Source organism: Podarcis pityusensis (assembly GCF_964106645.2).
Source record: "Podarcis pityusensis genome assembly, chromosome: 10".
Classification (NCBI taxonomy): Eukaryota; Metazoa; Chordata; class Lepidosauria; order Squamata; family Lacertidae; genus Podarcis; species Podarcis pityusensis.
The window spans coordinates 21,884,457-21,904,281 of NC_138035.1; the positions used below are offsets into that span (position 1 = coordinate 21,884,457).

Here is a 19,825-nt window from a genome sequence, read left to right on the forward strand (position 1 = left end):
GAAACTATGAAAATCACCCCCACTGGAGGCAGTGATGGCCACTAACTTAGGCAGCTTTGAAAGAGGATTGAGCAAATTTGTTCTTACTGTATGCCAGTTATCAGATAGTGAAAAAGGGGTAAAGGATCCCTGGACAGTTAAGTCCAGTCAAAGGCAACTATGGGGTTGCAGTGCTCATCTCGCTTTCAGGCCACCGACAGCTTTCTGGGTCATGTGGCCAGCATGACTAAACCGCTTCCTGCTCACTGGAACACCGTGATGGAAATCAGAGCTCATGGAAACGCCATTTACCTTCCCGCCACAGCGGTACCTATTTATCTACTTGCTTTCAAACTGCTAGGTTGGCAGGAGCTGGACCAGAGCAACGGGAGCTCACCCCGTCACGCGGATTCGACGGGGTGTGCCACCCGCATCCCTTCTCAAAATGGCTTCCCATTACATGCCAACTGCCAAATAATGCCAGTTACAAAATATATGCTCATGATATCCCATTTTAGATTTTGTTTTCTGTGTATAATGAAAATGGTATATGAAGTCAGATATCAGATCACTTAATGTAAGAAATACTATTATGTGTCTTCTGTCAAGTGCAACCAAAGAGAGTCTTGCATGCATGGCAGAGTGGGTAGTAATTGCAATCAGGGGTTTTTCATGTGAGAGACCAACCTATAATAGTACCAACTCTCTGTCGGCCATCTGTTGCTCAATGAGAATGCATTAATGGACTGATTTGAATCAAAAGCATAATGGACTGAGATGTTCCATTGATAATATTTCAATTAATTCTTTCTCTCTTTTCTAATCTCAAAGCGACTTCTGTGGAATGCTCTCCTACAAAAGAAAACACTTCTCCAGAGTTGGGGAAAGCAAAAAAATTCCATTACACAGAGACTGGATGGCCGACTGCATAGTAATGAGTTCTGGAGTTCCATCTTTTGACCCTGTCTGGAGAGAGATTGTGCCCTCCCTATCGAACTGTCTGTACACTCTTAGAGAGAGATACTGAGCTGACATCTTATGAATCATGGCTGTAGATGGTTCTTTTGTAACTATTTGGAAAGTCTTGAGATTTTTCCCCAGCCTTAGTTTTTACAGTTCAAATGTATCCAGTATCCTACAGTTTATTATGGTTTGGGCAGGAAATCCATATTCGTACAGTGGTACCTATGGTTGCAAACGGGATCCATTCCGGAGCCCCATTGGCAACCTGAGCAGAATGCAACCCGCGTCTGTGCGTGCACAGGTTGCGATTCGCCGCTTCTGCACATGTGCGTGATGTCATTTTGAGTGTCTGCGCATGTGCGAGCAGCAAAACCCAGAAGTAACCCTTTCTGCTACTTCCGGGTCGCTGCGGGACACAAGCTGAAAAGATTTAACCCGAAGCATCTTTAACTTGAGGTATGACTGCACAGACATATGTACAAGACTCTCCTTTGATCTTCAGAGATCTGAAGATTCTCCTTTAATATATGCATTATCCTTCGATCTTCAGAATGGGACATCCACATTTTCTCTCTTTCTAATATTTGTATAGGTCTGTTGTCACACTGTAATGACAGTCTGGGTTGCTAGGGGGCAGAAGAGGTACATAGATTGAGCCTAGACTTGGTAGTTGGCCATTGCAGGAGTCCACCTCAGAGCCTGAATAGGTTGCTTTGGCATGAGGAGGACAGGAAGTGGAAGCACCGTCACCATCTGCTGGGGGAGGCTTCTCCTTCCCCCTCTTTCTCGCTGGCACAAAGGGAGACTTTTTCTTGCACCCCCAACATGCAGCAGCAGGGGAAACTGCCACACATATCCACACCACCACTTGGCAAGGACGCCAGGAGGGGGGACTACCAGGTGCCTGGAAAATTACATGTCCCTAGATGTCATTGGTGCTTGGGATGCTGTCATTGCAGAGAAACTTCCATTGAGGCCATGCTGCTACTGTCATCTCAGTTTAGGGGGAAGGAAGAGGGGTTGGCTATGGTAGAGCAAGAGACTCTTAATCTCAGGATCATGGGTTTGAACCCCATGCTGGACAAAAGATTCCTTCATTTCCAGAACAAGCTCAGGACACACCATGCACATGCTTCAGTATGGCTCGGACTTGATGACCAAGGAAATTGACACAGTACAGGGAGGGGGTTGACAAAGTCCCAGTTCATTTGTTTAAAGTAATTAGTTTTTTTAAAAAAATATATTATAATATATAGGTAAACAAGCACAGAACATCAAACTCTACAGTTCTGTGATTCTACGTTCATAATTAGCGCAAAGATCTCCAAGGAAAGTGGCAAGAAGAAGAAATAAAGAAGGTGGCATCGCAATTACAGTTGCATTCGGAAATAAAGATATTTCCGGAGACATGTAGAAAGTCATACTGTGGTTCGTGTATGTCTGTTTTGTTTTTTGTTTGGAGAAAACAAAGCTTATATCCCCGGTAACTAGTTAAATTACATTTGCATTTTCCAAATTTTCAGGGAAGCAGGCAACAAGCTTTGAGCTTTGGCACTGATGACATGCTGTGTTTGATCAGCATAAATGAATGCCATTCACTTTTACAGAAAAAAGCAAAGGGCTGCACCGAGGGATCATGTTATAATGGGGTTTGATGCAACCCCATTGTACCTGGCTGTACAGTGGTACCTTGGTTTACAACCATATTCCGTTCTGTTATGTACTGAAGTGCTCACCCTGGGCCAGCAGGGGGATACTGTAGATAGTTATGCAAATGAAGGATCGAAAGTGACGTTCAGTGATTGGATAGTTTTAGAAAGCGTGTTCTCCCTAACAGAGAGCACGTGTTGCGGTTGGGGGAACAAGCCACCCTGCCGTTACTGGGCAGATTTGGTGAGGAACCCAAGCCTTTAAGTGGTTAAAATTGGGTTGCTGGGGAGTTTTGATTGTTGCCAATTTGGAGGAGGGGTCAGAGTCTTTAAATACAGGGGCCAGACGTTGGACGTCCTCTTGGCCGTTTTGCACCGGATCACCCGCCCTCCCTCCCTTTAATAGGGTGTTTTTTTCTTGATCACTTGACCTTGCTATGCCTGTCATGGAGTCGTCCGCCTTGGAGCGGGGGCCTGGTAGGAATTTTGCCATCTGGCTGATTGGCTGGTGCCATTTGGTTTTTGCCTACTGCGTAGCAAATCGTCACAACTTGTAAGGTTGGCGGTTAGGCATTGGTTAAATTGGTGCTTGGAGGGGTAAGTGCCTATCCCTCCAAATGATGCGGAAGGGGAATTCCGTTAAAGGAATCCAGGGGCTTGCCATTCTTTTCGTCCTTGTCCCTGGCATCGGACTTGGGCCGTGCAAGCCCCACAGGAACATGAGGGTGAGAAGTGAGGGACTGATGCCCAGCTTCATTTTCTCACCCAATACTTGTTTCCCACGCTGGCTTCCGTTGGTGTCCGGAAGGCCAGCTCTGTCCCTGAGGGCAAGGACAGATAGTCATAACCAATGCCTAAGCAACCACTCACATTTTTTGTATTTTGAATAAAGTTGTGGCCAAAATTATGCCAAAAACCTTGAACAAAAATTGATGTGTGAAGTGTGAATTTTTTGGGGGGTGGCATTGTTGGGGGGTTGCAAAGTTGCTACAGTTACCTTGTTCTGGCTGACTGAGCTCCTCAGTTCAGTTCTGTTGCAGCTTACAAATAAAGAGCTGCTTTGGAAGAATTGCTGTGTCATCTGATATGTTTGCCCACAACTTAACTTAACACGTTCCGGAGGTCCGGTTGTAAACCAAAACAGGTTGTAACCCAAGGCGCGCTTTCGCCAATGGGGCCTCCCCAAAAAATAGGTTGTAATCCAAAAAAAGGGACACACACTTCTGGATTTCACATGGTTGTAATCCAAAATGGTTGCAAACCAAGATACCACTGCTGGGGGTGGGTGTTGCATGTGCCTTCACAAAGCTTTCCGTCTGCTGAGGTCCCCAAAACATACCAACACTGCCTGCCCACCCACAGTAATAATGATAAGCATTTAACTAATTTTACTTATTTGGATTTTCAATTTAGTGATCTGGACACCAACCTCCACAAGTCAAATTTACTGCATTACCAAATGTTCTTGCCAGGAGTGCTTGGGAGACAAATGGCTAAACCCAATTGATTTTTGGTAGGCCGGACGAATGAGGATCGACTTGGAAGTATTACTGAGCACCACCAGCACACCGAGGGAAGCGGGTGTGGGTGTGTGAGATATAATTTAAATCCTCCAGAAAATGGCACGAGGGCTTTAAATATGTATAGCAGCCACTGTAAAAGAGAAATGGGAAATAAAAAAGCCCCTTTATTCCCTCCAGAAACAGCTATTTTCTCCATCTGTCAGCAAGAGTAGAATTTACTGTCCTACAAAAAGAGTAACAAAAAAGTTAAATGTTCCCCTGGAATATGGGAGAGCAAACTGAATGCAAATGAAGTCCCTCTCTGAAAGAAACTGTCTCTTCCCATTTGGTAAAATGCAGGTGCTCAGTCTTAATGGCTTTATTCGGCTGCTGCTGGGAGAATCTAGAGTGGATCTATAAGGAAGGGAAAGAAAATGGCATTATTTGCTCTTGCTCTCTTCCTGTCCCATATCTCACTTTGAATAATAGAGCTATTGAAACTTGAGGTGCAAGTAAAATCAATTGCAGAAGAACTTGGCTGGGGAAGTATTTCGTAGACCTGGTTGAGTTAAGTCTTCTGGTGTTTAGTAAGGGCAACAGCTGAATAAAAATATGTGAAGAGCAAGCATTGCTTAGAACAAGAGTGGCCAACCTTTCGGGGCCAGTGGGCCCATTTGGAATGTTGAGAGGGTGCTGTGGGCACCAGTCACAAAATGGCTGCCATGAGGATGTGGCATAAGCCCCAAATGGCTGCCACATCTAAAAAAGCAGAAAAAGAGACAGTCACAGTTTGAGCAATATATAGGATGAGTTTGGTCTTCGTACACAGGATGGAAGCAAGTCCCATTGCACTGAATGAGGTTCATTTCCTGGCGAATGTTTTTCAGACTGCACCCTTAGGCTTGCTTTTTTCCCTTTCTGGACTGGACTCCAAGGCAGATGGAATCCAGACACTATACCAGTGTAGGAAATCTGTGTGATTCACTTGGTCTGAAAGTGATGCAGATAGCAGTCCAAAATAAACTAGAGAATCCTGACCATTGGTCATGCTGGCCTCCCAACACCTGAAGGACCAGAGGTTCCAGCTCCCCTTCTTTAATTCTCAAGAATATTGTACCTGAATATAAGATTGCACAATAAATATTGCAAGTAAACAAGGTGCATTAAGGATTATACAGTAAAACAGTTGCACTGAGTTTATTGCGCTGACTAGAAAATTAAACAAAAAGATGCATTGGTTGTTGTTCTTCTTCTTGGCATCTTAGCAATTCTTGGTTGTCATTTGTTAATTCTATCCACGACCACTAATCTTTTGCAGTACTGAGTTATTTTAATGAGTTTCTCAGTGCTTGTTTCTTACTTTTCCTAATATCTGCACTTAGGTCACCAAATTAGAGGGAAGCATTATAGCGGAAGCGCAAATGAAATGAGGAGGTTCATTAACAGACTTAATGCCGAAGTCACAGCTATTAGAGATGTGAAAATATCTGTAAGTGTCACATGGAGGAGAAGGGGCACGTGTAGATTAAGGGGTTAATTACTTGAATGCATCTTCAGAAGAAACTGAAGTTAACAGTAAAAACTTCTTCTCTAAGGGTCGATTGTGGGGGTGGCAGTGGGGGAGGGAATCACTCTGAGCTACTGGCAAATGCCCCTGGGACAATTGGGACTGGCTGATCTGAATTCAATAAGTCAGTCAAAAATAAGGACAGATGTCAAGCTGTCATCAGGATTCCAGTTCTATGCTGGGCATCCATACAGGTGCTCTTGGTAGAGGCCTCTGGGGAAAGTGGAATAGGAAAGAGGGGCTGCATGTGCTGAACCACAGGGATGATTTGTTGTTGTTTAGTCGTTTAGTCATGTCCGACTCTTCGTGACCCCATGGACCAGAGCACGCCAGGCACTCCTGTCTTCCACTGCCTCCCGCAGTTTGGTCAGAAGGGATGATGATAATCTCTCCTAATAGCGGATTTAAGTGGTGAGTGCCAACAGGATTGTTGCGAAAATGCATACCTGGTAAGTGTCCTGGAAAAACCGGGACGTCCCTTTTTTATTGCGAGAAAATGGCAGTCATTTTGGCGGCTGTGATCTTGTGTGATTTTGTGGTGTGATCTGCCCCCAATTTGCAAGGTTGCAACACCTTGTGCCCTCAAACTGAAAACAAGAAAAACTCAGTTCTCTGACCAACACATCATGAACATATTTACTTTGCTTGTCTCACTGAACGGTTTGATCACATCCACACCACACCTCTTATAGCATTTTAACAGACATGGAAAATCCTAGGAATGGCAGTTCGCTAAGGGTTCTTCAAATTGTAAGTATGTGAGGTCAGCACCCTTAGCAAATTACAGTTCCCGTGATTCATTGAGGGAAGCCATGACTGTTAAAGTCATTTAAGTATGCTTTGTATGTATGGTGTGGATGTGGCCAAGAATTCACACTGTGATAACACAGTCCTGTTTGACCTTGCCCTCTCCAGGCTCTGAGATTGCTCTAGGCATTAATCGTCCACAGACTTTCCAAGCAGTCTTAAGGGATAGAAACTTGTGTGTTTATTTTTAAAGAAAACTTTTCAGGTTGTTGTGGTTTGCAGTTTGCATCATTGCAAGCACAGAATGATAATTGCTACCCTTGTATCCCATCTTTCATCTCTGATTGTCCACTGCTGGGCTGGCAAATATTTCTCTGCTATCACAGTGCTATGAAAAGTGACCTTGTAGTGGCAACCAGACCCAGACCCACTAAGCTCCTGCATAGGCATTGCTTGCACCACCTAACCTGGCTCTGTAGATCTGGGCTGCCTAATTGCATAAACCAAAATATTATTATGGGCTGAAGATGCTTTGCTGTTCAATATCTGGGTACAGCCTTTGACTCTTTGACGTCCGCCACAGAGGATTCTTTCACCTTTCAGTATGTGATGTTGTGCCACACTATAATAGATGGTTGCAACTACTCTATTTGGAATGAAAGATGCTTGTTTAGAGTTTGTTATAGCTTTTATTCTAGATGGAAAAGTCAGGCATTGATTCAGTTATTTTATGTATGACCAGGCTTGCCGGGAAATAAAATATTTGGCCGGCTCCTTCTTGGAGAACTGGCAGACGTTAATTGAACGGAACTCCGCTGAGGTTAGAGGCCAATATATCATGTTTTTACCTTTTCCTTGAAACCACCCTCAAAGGACACCTTTCTGAAATCCAGACGTATGGCTAAATGAAATACAGGGTGATTAATTCAGCAGCCAGCTAATATTAGGGTTTGGGTGTAGATCTGTGGTTCAAATTGGAACTTTTGAAAAACAGGCAGCTTTGCAAAGGCCCAGATTTTGTTGGGCGTCATCTCAGCCTCAGCCAGCATGGCCAATGGACATAAGACCATCTTAGCTCTGAGTTGTGGAATCCCAGTTGCAGGCCTTTTTCCACCTGACCTGGGAGGGCAGGGCCTGACTGACTCCAACTACAAAAGCTGAGGTTGCTAAGCAGACTCTTGGGCTGAACAGTATGGAGAATGGGACATGGTAGGGCATTTGCATTTCAGGCAAAGTTGGGAGATCCTTTGCAGGTAAGACATCAGAGGAATATGGGGGGGGGGGAGTCAAAATATACAGTGGTACCTCGGGTTACATACGCTTCAGGTTACATACATTTCAGGTTACACACTCTGCTAACCCAGAAATAGTGCTTCAGGTTAAGAACTTTGCTTCAGGATAAGAACAGAAATAGGGCTCCGGCGGTGCAGCAGCAGCAGGAGGCCCCATTAGCTTAAGTGGTGCTTCAGGTTAAGAACAGTTTCAGGTTAAGAACAGACCTCTGGAACGAATTAAGTACTTAACCTGAGGTATCACTGTAGTTGATAAACAATCCTGTTTTCTTATGGGTTTCCCAAACATACCTAGTTCAGATTTCCAGTGACCTTACCAACTCAGCAGGGTAGGACTTTGGGCTGGTGGTCTACAGCCCTACTCAGAATGGCAGTAGGGCTGGCTTGCCACATTTTGTAATAAGCTGCCATCTAAAGCGCATGGTGAGGTCACAATCCTAAGCATGTTGACTCAGAAGTATGCTCCACTAGCTTCAATCTGTGTCACTCTCAGGTAAATGAGGTTTAGGGCTGCAGTCATAATTACTTTATTGCGACGCATTTTAGCACTTCTCGAAGAGTCTCAAGTGAAACGGGGCAAACGTGCAGGGCCCTGAGCTGCATTTAATTCCTCGCAAATTACATTTCTAGGACTTGGTGCAGAACATCTGATAATAAACAACTGCATTTCAGATGCACTGTGAAAATATTGGATTAATGGATTACGCACTACAGTGCACCTTAAGCAACTGTATTTTAATGTACCTGCAACAGTTTGCATAAATTCCCTGCTGACGCACCCTCACCCCTATAGGAGAGCACATTTTATAATATACGGAATGAAGATTTTAGAGGCTGGGTAATATAATTCATGATCAGAGTCTCCCCTGCTGAGGACAAAAGCTGTACATTTATTCACATTAAAGCACAGCACACCGAAGTGTGTCTAGTCCAAGTGGATTAAAAATGATGTTTGAAATTCCTGTGCTCCTTGGAACTCCACATTATGGATTTCAGCAGGTTTCTATGCTAACTCAACCTTTTCTTCTTTTGAAAGAGATAAACGGAGTTCCGCACAGTTTGCTTTTCTGCTTTCAAGGAAGGATGTGTATCTACTTACTCTTATTTGTACAAATGAGTAAGCATTTTTCCTTTAAGTCCTTTTGAAATTGTTCTCCTCCTTCCACTCTTGCTAGGGCTCCAGAGACTGACATCAATTTTTAAAATATGCTTTTCTTGCAATTTATTTATTTATTCTGATTAGAAACTCCCGTCTTGTAAATACTTATATAGCAGCTTAAATACAAAATCAAGTATAAATATTCACAGCAGCCCTATTCAATATGCTATATCTGGTTCCCAGCATTCTGCTGCATATCTCTAATCTCCAATATGTCTGTGATAGGCTGACCGTTTCATAAATTGCCCCCAATATTTTTTGTAACATTTTGGGGGGCAGATCTTAGAATCTTGCAGACCTGAGTGATCTGTAACCGGCTGCAATAGACAGTACCTCAGCTAGATGGATTAATATAGAGAATGCTTTCTTAGTCAAAAAGGCTGGGCTAGATGGCTTGATGATAGTCTTGCTCACACCCAACCATAGTTCAGTGGTAGAACATCTGCTTTGCATGCAGAGGGTGCCAGGTTCAAACTCTGGCATCTCCAGGTAGAGTGTGTCAGTCAGTGTGGACAACATTGATTTAGATGGACCGATCATCTGACTCACTATAAGGCAGCTTCCTTTGTTCCTAAGGAAAGAGATGCAGAATGAAAAAGTAGAGGGACACCAGTTCTCCAAAACAAAGCAGTGAGCTATAAAGGGACATTTATATTTTATTGATGTACAGTCATACCTTGGAAGTCAAACAGAATCCGTTCCGGAAGTCCATTTGACTTCCAAAACGTTCACAAACCAAAGCGTGGCTTCTGATTGGCTGCAGGAAGCTCCTGCAGCCAATCAGAAGCCAAAGAAGCCCTGTCGGACGTTCAGCTTCCAAAAGAACGTTCGAAAACCAGAACACTCACTTCCGGGGTTCGATCGTTCGGGAGCCAAAACGTTCGAGAGCTAGGCTGTTCGGAAACCAAGGTGCAACTGTATTGCAATTATATCCCATCTTTCCCCCGAAGGAGTTCAAGGTGGCATGTGTGGTTTTCCCCCTTCTCACGTGAGGTAGGTTAGGTGGAGAGGCAGTGACTGGCCCAAGATCACCCAGTGAGCATCATGGCCAAGTGGCGATTAAGACCCTGGTCTTGCAGATCCTAGTCTGACGGTCCCAACATTGGCCAGGTTGATCTTCCCTTGCTGGTGTTCTTACTTGAAGAGTAATTGATGACTCTTGTTCCTTTGGGAGAAGAATGGAGTCTGTTGGTTCTCCTGGGACAACACCTTGTGCACTCCAGTTTAAGATTGTTACAAGTGGCAAATATTGGGACTTTCCCATCATGTCCTAACCCTCTCCCTCCCCCTCCCCTCCCCCTCCCCCCATACTTGTTGTTTTGCATTATATCTAGCTTGAGGAAAAGTTCTGGAGAACCCAAAAACTTCCTCAGTACTTTGTGACATTTGGGCTGGTCCCAATATAGGCAATCTCCTCCTCCTATGACTCCAAAGGTGCCATCTTACTGACCACAGTCTCAGTGATAACAGACACAAGGAAACATAGTTAATAAGGCAGCCCAGCTGGAGTGACCACATCTTTTATCAGGGAAGCCAGAAAGAATAGCCTTAAAAAGTGATAAGAGAACACAATTTATTATTGTCAGGCACTGGGTGATCTCACCCAGAGCCCATTAAAATGCACGAAGAAATAATCTCAATTGCCTTTTTTTTTGGTTGGGTTTGCCTTTAGTACGGATTAGCCCCAATAGGCAAAGTGCCCAGTGGCAGAGCACATGCTCTGCATGCAGAATGTCTTGTGTTTAGTTCATGCAGTTCATTGAGTCAAGTGATTAGCAATGGCAAACCAGCCGAGAATTTCAGTAACTTCAATCACCTCATACTTTGAGAGCCAGTGTGGTGAAGTGGTTAGAGTGCTGGACTAGGACCTGGGAGACCGGGGTTTGAATTCCCAGTCTGCCATGAAGCTCACAAGGGGGACCTTGGGCCACTCACTCACTCTCAGCCTAAACCTACCTCAAAGGGTTGTTGTGAGGATAAAATGAGGAAGAGGGGAAGTATGTACGCCACCCTTAGATCCTTGCTATTCTCCCCAACCTCCCTCCTCTGGCAACCTGCGCAGAATTTTGCTCAACGGTTGCCATTAATTTGATTTTAATTAATTTTTATAATGAAATGTTTTTGGAATGTTGGATTATTTGATTGTTTGATTATTTGATTGTTGTTAGCCGCCCTGAGCCCGGCTTCGGCTGGGGAGGGCGGGATATAAATAAAATTGTATTATATAAATAATAATAAATAAAATTTATTAATAATAATAATAATAATAATAATAATAATAATAAAATTTTTATTTATATCCCGCCCTCCCCAGCCGAAGCCGGGCTCAGAGCGGCTAACAACAGTAAAATGATAAAACATTCTAAAATCATTTCATTATAAAATTAATTCCAATCAGATTAATGGCAACCATTGGGCTAGAGTTCTGTGAGGATTGCCAAAAGAGGGAGTCAGGCTGTGCCCTGGCCAAAGGCCTGGTGGAACAGCTCTGTCTTGCAGGTCCTGCGGAAAGATGTCAAGTCCCGCAGGGCCCTAGTCTCTTGTGACAGATTGGAGCCACAGCTGAAAAAGCCCTGGCTCTGGTTGAGGCCAGACTAACCTCTCTGTGGCCTGGGACCTTCAAGATGTTTTTGTTTGAAGACCATAAGTTCCTCTGTTAGGCCATTTGTCTCCATAGCACTCCAGGCAAGAACATTGACCAATGCAAGCAATTTAATGCACACCACTTAGTATTTCAGCCTCTTAGCATGCAAATGTGTATAACTAAGCATTACAGCATAACCCTCAACTGTCCTAATTAAGTCAAGCTATCCCATTTTGGGGGACCCAAAAATGTGCGAGAGCGACTTCCAGGTTGGCGCCTCTGGCAATGGTGGATTTCCTCCGATCGGGAGGAATCTGCTCCGTGGAAAACAGGGTCTGAACCGCCACGGCGAGGCGGAGACCCATCAAAAACCACAGGCAGGAGAAGCCTGTGGACGTGGGATTCGGCCGGCACCCTTGCGCCCCCCCTACTCGCGGGGAAACCCGATTTCTGGGTTCCGGAGCGACGTGGGGTGAGTGGCGTGGTGCCTTGAATCGACTGCTTCTTTCACGGAGTGAAGCCGCATTGCTGTTGCCGGAGAGCGCTGACTTTTTCCTGTGGACAATTGGAGCTTAAATAACTGTCCGTGAGTAGAACGGAAAATTGGAATAAGAAATTTTTTTTAATTTGGCACTGAAGCGGGAAGGTCTAAACAGGAAGTCTGCCTTCCGCTTTTTGTAAATAGATTGAAGCAAAGACACGGCAAGCTAGAGCTTAGAAAATCGTTTGTAAAGGATCAATTTTCATCATTTAAAATTACTGAACCCCCCTTGGAAGAAGGAGAAGAGGGGGGAACTTTTTCTGGACTGATTAAACTTGCAGAAGACAAGTAAAGAAAAGCAATTCTCCACCGTCCTGAACCTGGGAGCGGGGTGTCAGGACAGACGTCTTCGGGAAGTTCATTGACTATAGACAAACGTTTTTGACAGATAGTTAAAAGAAGAGAAACATATTGATTCCATTGTTCCCCTTCACATCTAAAAGGAACAAAATATTGACAAAATATCCGAAAAAGGAAACTTTGTTGTTAGATTTGCTTTAAAAAAAAAAAAAAAAAGGAGAGAGATGGATACAAATAGAAGCATTTTCCCCTAGAGGGAGCTTGTGAAACTGTTATTAAATTCGAACTGGGGAGCTTTGCAGCTGCAATAGATTAAGATCGTGGGAACAGACTCTGACCTTCAACAACAATGTATTCGGAGGCTCTGGTGTTGGCCTTTTGTAGGACAAGTGCTTTATTGGAACAGTTACATGAGAAGATGGATTTGATGACTGTTGGGATCGGAAAGTTTGGACAGGCAGTGGGTACTTATATAGAACCCACTCAGGAGTTAACTCAGGAGTGTGCTTTGACAGATCAGATGAGGGAGGAGGTTGTTGCTGGACCTAGTGAGGCAGAGATGGAGGGAACTGTGGCCCAGCAGGAACATGAGTTGTTGGACTTGATGAATGAACCTGGAGAAAGCCAGATTTGGAGAGACAGAGTTCTGTTTGGTTTGGAGATGGGGGGCTGGATAGACCCCCCCTATGCAGGGATGTTTTGACCTTTCAAGTCTGGCTTTGGGCCGGGAGGCGTCCGGGGTTGTGCGGGCCCTTAACTTTGGAGGGACTTTGAAACATGCTTTTAAATACCATATGGAGTTCAGTGTTGACTTTGGAAAAGGGGCTGATCTGTCGAGAAGGAACAAAAACATTGTCAAGCTGGAGTCTCCCCGAGTGAAAGGAGCAGAAGACAAAGTAAAGCACAGGTATAAATATGAAGAAGATCTGCGGATGGGACATGGAAGAGATCCAAGGGCCTCGGATATAAGGTTACCAGGTTGATGGACTAGATGGATGGGATAGAAAGGACTGAAAAAACCCGAGACCAGGAGAAAGAAACGTTGGATGAAGATTGGAAGAAAGTTTTAAACAATTTATTTAGGAAAATTTTGTAAAAGTAAAGAGTATTAGAAAAATGTTGGAATGAAATTATTTGGCTTTAGCAGAAATGTTAAAAAGAATTATGTAAGAATATGTCATGGTTAAGAGAATTTGGTATAAATAAGATTTAAGTTTTAAGTTTTAGGGCCTTTTATGGTAAGATAAGGTTAAAATAGACTAAGGTAATTTAATGACAGAATATTATGAAAGATGGAAAGGATTTGCTGAGATAATTAACAACTAGAATACAAAAAAGGGAGGTATGAGGAGGTCGATGAAACAAGGTAATGACAGTTAATGATTTGGGAATATTGGATTTGTTTTTAATTTTTTTGTTTATTTTTGTTTTTTGATTTTGATGTATTATGTGTTTTGTTTTTTTCTCTTTTTGATCTTGTTTTTTTATTGATTCGTATTGTTTAAATGTTACTTGTTTTTTCCTTCTTCTTTTTTTGTTTCTTTGTAATCTTAAAATTCTCAATAAATATTATTTAAAAAAAAAATGTGCGAGAGCATGGTGCCCAAAACATTCACATATTTTGGGCACCATGCTCTTGCACGGGTCACATGACTTGTGCATGGACATGGAGCACATATACTAATGATGGTCCTGAACTTCTATAATTGGAGGACTTGTTATATATATAAATATTTTTATTAAAGGTTTCTTGGTTTACAAAAGTATGTGCAATGTCTCTTTTTTCAAGTTACATTTTCTACAGATCAGTTTCATTGTTGAGATGTTAATGTTACATTAGGCGTAAAGGGGGAAAGAGGTGGAGTGAGTGGGGGTGGGGTCGGGTGGCAATGCTTCTATTCTACTTAGTGTATGTGTGGGGTTTTGTGTCAGTGTCATTTGTGTCGGTTCTCTTTACTATTTGCTTGTGTTCCTTTGGTGGTGAGAGAGGTTGGGGTTGGCCTAGGGTGTGGTTGTTTGTTTGTGATTGGCTGTGGTGAACTTTGTTTTCCTGTGTGAGTGGGCCTTTTTATATAGTGGGGTTTGAAACATGCCAATATTTGCAAATATTTTTGTCTAGAAATTTCCTTAAGACCTTTTAAAACCTTTAACCACTTCGGATAAATTCCTAACTTGCACAAAGTCTTGCCAAGAATACTCATCACGTCCACTCCCCTTTCCAATATTACACACTAAGGGGAATATAGTTAAAGGAGCAGTTAGATTTCTAACACGTTGCTTTCATTGCCTGTTTCATTTCCTAAGCAAGAACTGCGGTCTCCCTTGCTCACTTACATTAGCCTTTTCCTATTATTTTGGAAAGTATATTTTCAATGCATACCATATTGTTTAGGGAATACACACTGCAGAAACTGCTCAGGGGTGGGAAAACAACCTTGTTTGCAGATCCATTTAATCTGCTCTTAGCTGGTCGCAAACTCCTACCTTTATTTAACATCTTAATAACAAAAAGAATTTCCTTACACCCTGGGATGCCAAGGATTACATTCAAATCCTCCTTCTGTGTTGGCTTTATTCAGTCAAAATCGACCCATCATTTGTTCAGTCTGAGAACGTTTTTGAGAAGGTTTCGAAGAACTGGGCATGATCACTGTGTTCTCCTTCCATTGTCAGAGGCAGTGTCCCTCTGCATGCTAGTTGTTGGGAATCACTGGCGGGGCGAGTGTCCTTGTGCTCAGGTCCTGCTTTCAGGATTACCATAGTTATCTGGTTGGCTACTGTAAGAACAGGATGCTGGACCAGATGAGTCATTGGTCAAATTCAGCAGCATTCTTCTTATCTTTCTTTTTTGTTTCTTGTTATAGACCAAAAGACAAGTCTACTTTCAGACCTTGGTAGCCATTAAGCCGTTAAGAACGGACCTCCAGAACGAATTAAGTTCTTAACCCGAGATACCACTGTATAGGTAAAAGGTAAAGGACCCCTGGACGGTTAAGTCCAGTCAAAGGTGACTATGGGTTTGCAGCGCTCATCTCGTTTTCAGGCTGAGGGAGCCGGCATTTGTCCACGGACAGCTTTCAGGGTCATGTGGCCAGCATGACTAAACTGCTTCTGGCGCAACAGAACACCGTGATGGAAACCAGAGTGCATGGAAATGCTGTTTACCTTCCCACCGCAGTGGTACCTATTTATCTACTTGCACTGGCATGCTTTCAAATAGCTAGGTAGGCAGGAGCTGGAACAGAGCAACGGGAGCTCACCCCATTGTGTGGATTCGAACCGCCAACCTTCTGATCGGCAAGCCCAAGAGACTCAGTCACCCACTTCCTACATCTACATCTACATCTACATCTACATCTACATCTACATCTACATCTACATCTACATCTACATCTACATCATCTATATCCAAATCTATCTTGCACATGTGAAAAAAGCCCTATACAGTTTAGCAGTCAGATAGCTAAAAGAAGTGCTTTTTCTCCCTTGTGGGACATCTTTGGGAGAAGAAAGACTAGAGAGTAAACCCTATGCAAATTTGGAGTGGAGTCCCTAAGACAGTTGGATGGCACCTTGTGTGCTGGGATGTCAACTTTAATAACATTGGGGGGAGGTAATCCCCGCCCCTCATAATCAATCACATGATGAAGTGCACTCACAACATTAGAATAGCAATGCCTATCAACTTGGGGGGTGGAGCTGGCCCTGTCAAATAGTTTATGGGGGGCAAAGGGACCTCAAACCCTAGGAATTGGCTCCTATGCTTGTACCCCTCCTTCCAGCTACTCCTGTACCCAAGCTGGTGCCAGATGCAATGCTCTGCTTTCCTTTAGACCACATCAGTGAGGCCAAAAGGGGCTCTTGTCATCTGGGCAGCCCAGGTCCTCCATGCACATTGCCCAGGCTTGCGCCCCAGTGACGTCACTTTGCTGCTGCTAATGCAGCAAAAACAATGCAAGAGGAAGCAGTTACAAGTTACTGGTCTCTGCAGCCACAGCAGCGCTGTGATTCTCCAACAGTTTGACTTCACTGCCAGAGGTGAAGTCCTCCATTGTCTCTTGAGACAGACAGATGCCAATACAGTGGTGCCTCGCAAGACAAAATTAATTCGTTCTGCGAGTTTTTTCGTCTAGCGAATTTTTCGTCTTGCGAAGCACGAAATCCCATAGAAATGCATTGAAATTCAATTACAGTAATGCGTTCCTATGGTCAAAAAAAGTCCAAACAAAGCCAAATTTGGTACAACAAGAGTTTATTAAGTGCTCTTTAAAGTCACACATACTGTAAAGAGCATTTCAAAAATTGAAGGAACAATAAATTAAGTTTCTAAACATGACAGAAAAACATTTAAAAATCAACAAAGTGTACAGTACATTTTCTAAGACTCTGGGGGACAACTCAAAGAAGGTTCCTCTTCCACTCTTTGCTTCTTGCTGAAGAACCTGTCCATGGTCTGCTGCTTCATCCGCCTTTTCAGCACCTCCCTGAAAGGCGACATGACTCTCGTATCAAAAGTGTTCGCAAGGTCATGTGCCACATGCTTGTCAGGGTGGTGCCGCTGTGCAAAAGCCTGCACATCCTTCCACTTCAGGCAAATGTCCCTCAGTTCTTTGGAGGACAGCCGTTCCTCAGTTGCTTCCTCCTTTTCCAGCGAGGCCTGCTCCTGCGCAGCCTCTGCCTGCAGTTCGACCAGCTCCTGGGTGGTCAGCTCGTGGTCGTGCTCCTCCACCAACTCGCTGATGTCATCCTCTGTGACCTCCAGGCCCATGGTCCTCCCCAAGGCAACAATGTCCTGCACCACTGTTGACTCTGGTGCATCAGAGTCACTTGGTGCCACACAGTCCGGCCACAGGCTGCGCCAAGCGCAATTCAAATTTCTCTGGCTGATCCCGTTCCAGGCTGTGGTGATCATCTTCAAGCAGGTGACGATGTCGAAGTGGTCCTTCCAGAATTCCCGCAGGGTGATGGTGGTGCAATTAGTCACCTCGAAGCATCGCCTGAAAAGCTCCTTGGTGTAGAGTTTTTTGAAATTGGCGATGACCTGCTGATCCATCGGCTGGAGCAGTGGCGTGGTGTTAGGCGGCAGGAACATGATGCTGATGAAGCTGAACTCCTCCAACAAGTCCTCCTCAAGGCCTTTAGGATGAGCAGGAGCATTGTCCATCAGAAGCAAAGCCTTCAGCGGCAGGTCGTTGTCCAGCAGGTACTGTTTGACAGCAGGGCCAAAAGCAAGATTGACCCAGTCCACAAACAGCACACGTGTGACCCAAGCCTTACTGTTGGATCTCCACATGACACTCAGCTGCTCCTTGTCGACCTTGTGTTTCTTGAAGGCCCGTGGGTTCTCTGAGTGGTTCACCAGCAGGGGCTTGATCTTCAGGTCGCCGCTTGCGTTGGCACAGAAGAGCAGGGTCAGACGGTCCTTCATGGGCTTGTGGCCAGGCAACTTGGCCTCCTCCTGTGTGATGAAAGTCCTTTTCGGCATCCTCTTCCAAAACAGCCCGGTCTCGTCGCAGTTGAAGACCTGCTGTGGAATGTAGCCCTCCGTCTTCACAACCTCCAGGAACTCCGCTGCAAAGTCTTCAGCTGCAGAAACATCAGAACTGGCAGCCTCTCCATGCCTGACCATGCTGTGGATTCCAGATCTTGTCTTGAACCGGTCAAACCAGCCTCTGCTTGCCTTGAAGACTTCTGGCTCGCCTGAGGTTCCTGGCTGTTCCCGGACGAGGTCTGCGTGCAAGGCCTTGGCCTTCTCACAAATGACGGCCTCAGTCACTGTGTCCCCTGCACGCTGCTTCTCTTCTAACCAGATGAGCAGCAACTTCTCCACCTCCTCCAGAACAGCTGGGCGGTTCTTCACGATCCTGGTGACTCCCTTGGCTGCATCAGTCGCAAGGATCTTCTCCCTCATCTTCAGGATGGTCCCGATGGTCGATGGATTCCTCCCGTACTCCCTGGCGAGGTCTGTCACATGCATTCCACCGTCGTGCTTCTGGATGATCTCCTTCTTCATTTCCAGCATAACCTTCTCCTTCTTCCCCTCGCCGGCCTCTGCAGCAGCAGTCTTCTTGGGTCCCATGGCAGCACAGCTCCTACCTGCGCAAACCCCCCCCCAAAAAAATCAGTGCTTCACATCCAAAAAATTCAAAAGCACCCAGCCACCCACCACACAGAAATTCAAACCCAGAACCAAGTCCTTGAATTCCAAACACTCCAACCCAAAATCCAACCCCCCCCAAAAAAAGTTTTAAAAGTTTAACTGACCAAATGGCTGCAAAAGAAGTTTTGGAAAAGCTTCAAAAATCACCAAAGTCTTCAAAAACCTCAAAAAAGGCTACCACACCGCGTGCTATGAGTTGCTCCTCGAAGTCAAGTTGCAACTGCACCTCTTCAAGCAATGCACCCTGGGTATTAACGGTTTTACGAAAAAGGAAACAAACTTGCAAGATGTTTTTGTCTTGCGAAGCAAGCCCATAGGGAAATTCGTCTTGCGAAGCACCTCAAAAAACGAAAAACCCTTTCATCTAGCGAGTTTTTCGTCTTGCGGGGCATTCGTCTTGCGGGGCACCACTGTAACTGGTATAGAGTCAGTAGTGGCCCCTAGGAAGATGCGATATGATACCACTAAGCAACCACCCTTTCCTCATGTGCCCTGTCTGGTTTGTTCATAAACCTATGGGAGCCCCCTTGCCTGTCAAGGCTTCAGTGAATCCTATTACTCCAATGGCGGCAGCTAAGAAGCAGATAAAAGAAAAGCGTTCTTACCAATTAGTTTATTCAATAATCACAGCAAGCGACAAAGGAATGCATCTCTCTCCTAGAAATGGCGTTGCTCCAAGTTAAGTCCCACCCCACCTTCGTCTCTCTCATATGATGTCATTCCTGCACCGGTTGGTCTGGGCTTTCTGTTTCTGAGCTTTCTGTTCAGCTGCTCTCGCAGCACACCTAGTTCTGGAGGGGGGGACTCAGGAATGCTCTCCAAAGACACTGAGACTGTTGGTTGCCTCTCTCCTGGTCAGGGGCGGAGGAAGGTGTGTGTGGTGGGGGCGGGCCACCCCGAGTGTCACCATTCCAGTGTGGTGTAGTGGTTAAGAGCGGTAGACTCGTAATCTGGTGAACCGGGTTCGCTTCCCCACTCCTCCACATGCAGCTGCTGGGTGACCTTGGGCTAGTCACACTTCTCTGAAGTCTCTGAAGGGAAAGGAGAATGTTAGCTGCTTTGAGACTCCTTTGGGTAGTGATAAAGCTATGGTTTCCCCAGTAATGATGTATGGAAGTGAGAGCTGGACCATAAAGAAGGCTGATCGCTGAAGAATTGATGCTTTGGAATTCTGGTGCTGGAGGAGACTCTTGAGAGTCCCATGGACTGCAAGAAGATCAAACGCATCCATTCTTAATCAGCCCTGAGTGCTCACTGGAAGGACAGATCGTGAAGCTGAGGCTCCAATACTTTGGCCACCTCATGAGAAGAGAAGACTCCCTGGAAAAGACCCTGATGCTGGGCAAGATTGAGGGCACAAGAAGAAGGGGACGACAGAGGAC

At 44.8% G+C, this 19,825-nt stretch overlaps 1 protein-coding gene across 1 annotated transcript; it reads right to left on the reverse strand.

Moving 5' to 3' along the window:
- Nucleotides 1–16,530: 16,530 nt before the first annotated feature.
- LOC308486810 (tigger transposable element-derived protein 1-like) lies at nucleotides 16,531–18,690 on the reverse strand. The gene is made up of 2 exons (XM_081023928.1): nucleotides 18,548–18,690; nucleotides 16,531–18,379 (listed from the first exon to the last, which is right to left on the reverse strand). Exon 2 carries the CDS (start codon nucleotides 18,360–18,362, stop codon nucleotides 16,662–16,664), a length of 1,701 nt encoding a protein of 566 aa, XP_080880054.1. The 5' UTR covers nucleotides 18,363–18,379; nucleotides 18,548–18,690; the 3' UTR covers nucleotides 16,531–16,661.
- Between the last annotated feature and the right edge of the window lie 1,135 nt (nucleotides 18,691–19,825).

What these genes read in the sequence shown, in the direction of transcription:
- LOC308486810 (XM_081023928.1), bottom strand. Translation starts at nt 18,362, where the DNA reads ATGGGACCCAAGAAGACTGCTGCTGCAGAGGCCGGCGAGGGGAAGAAG.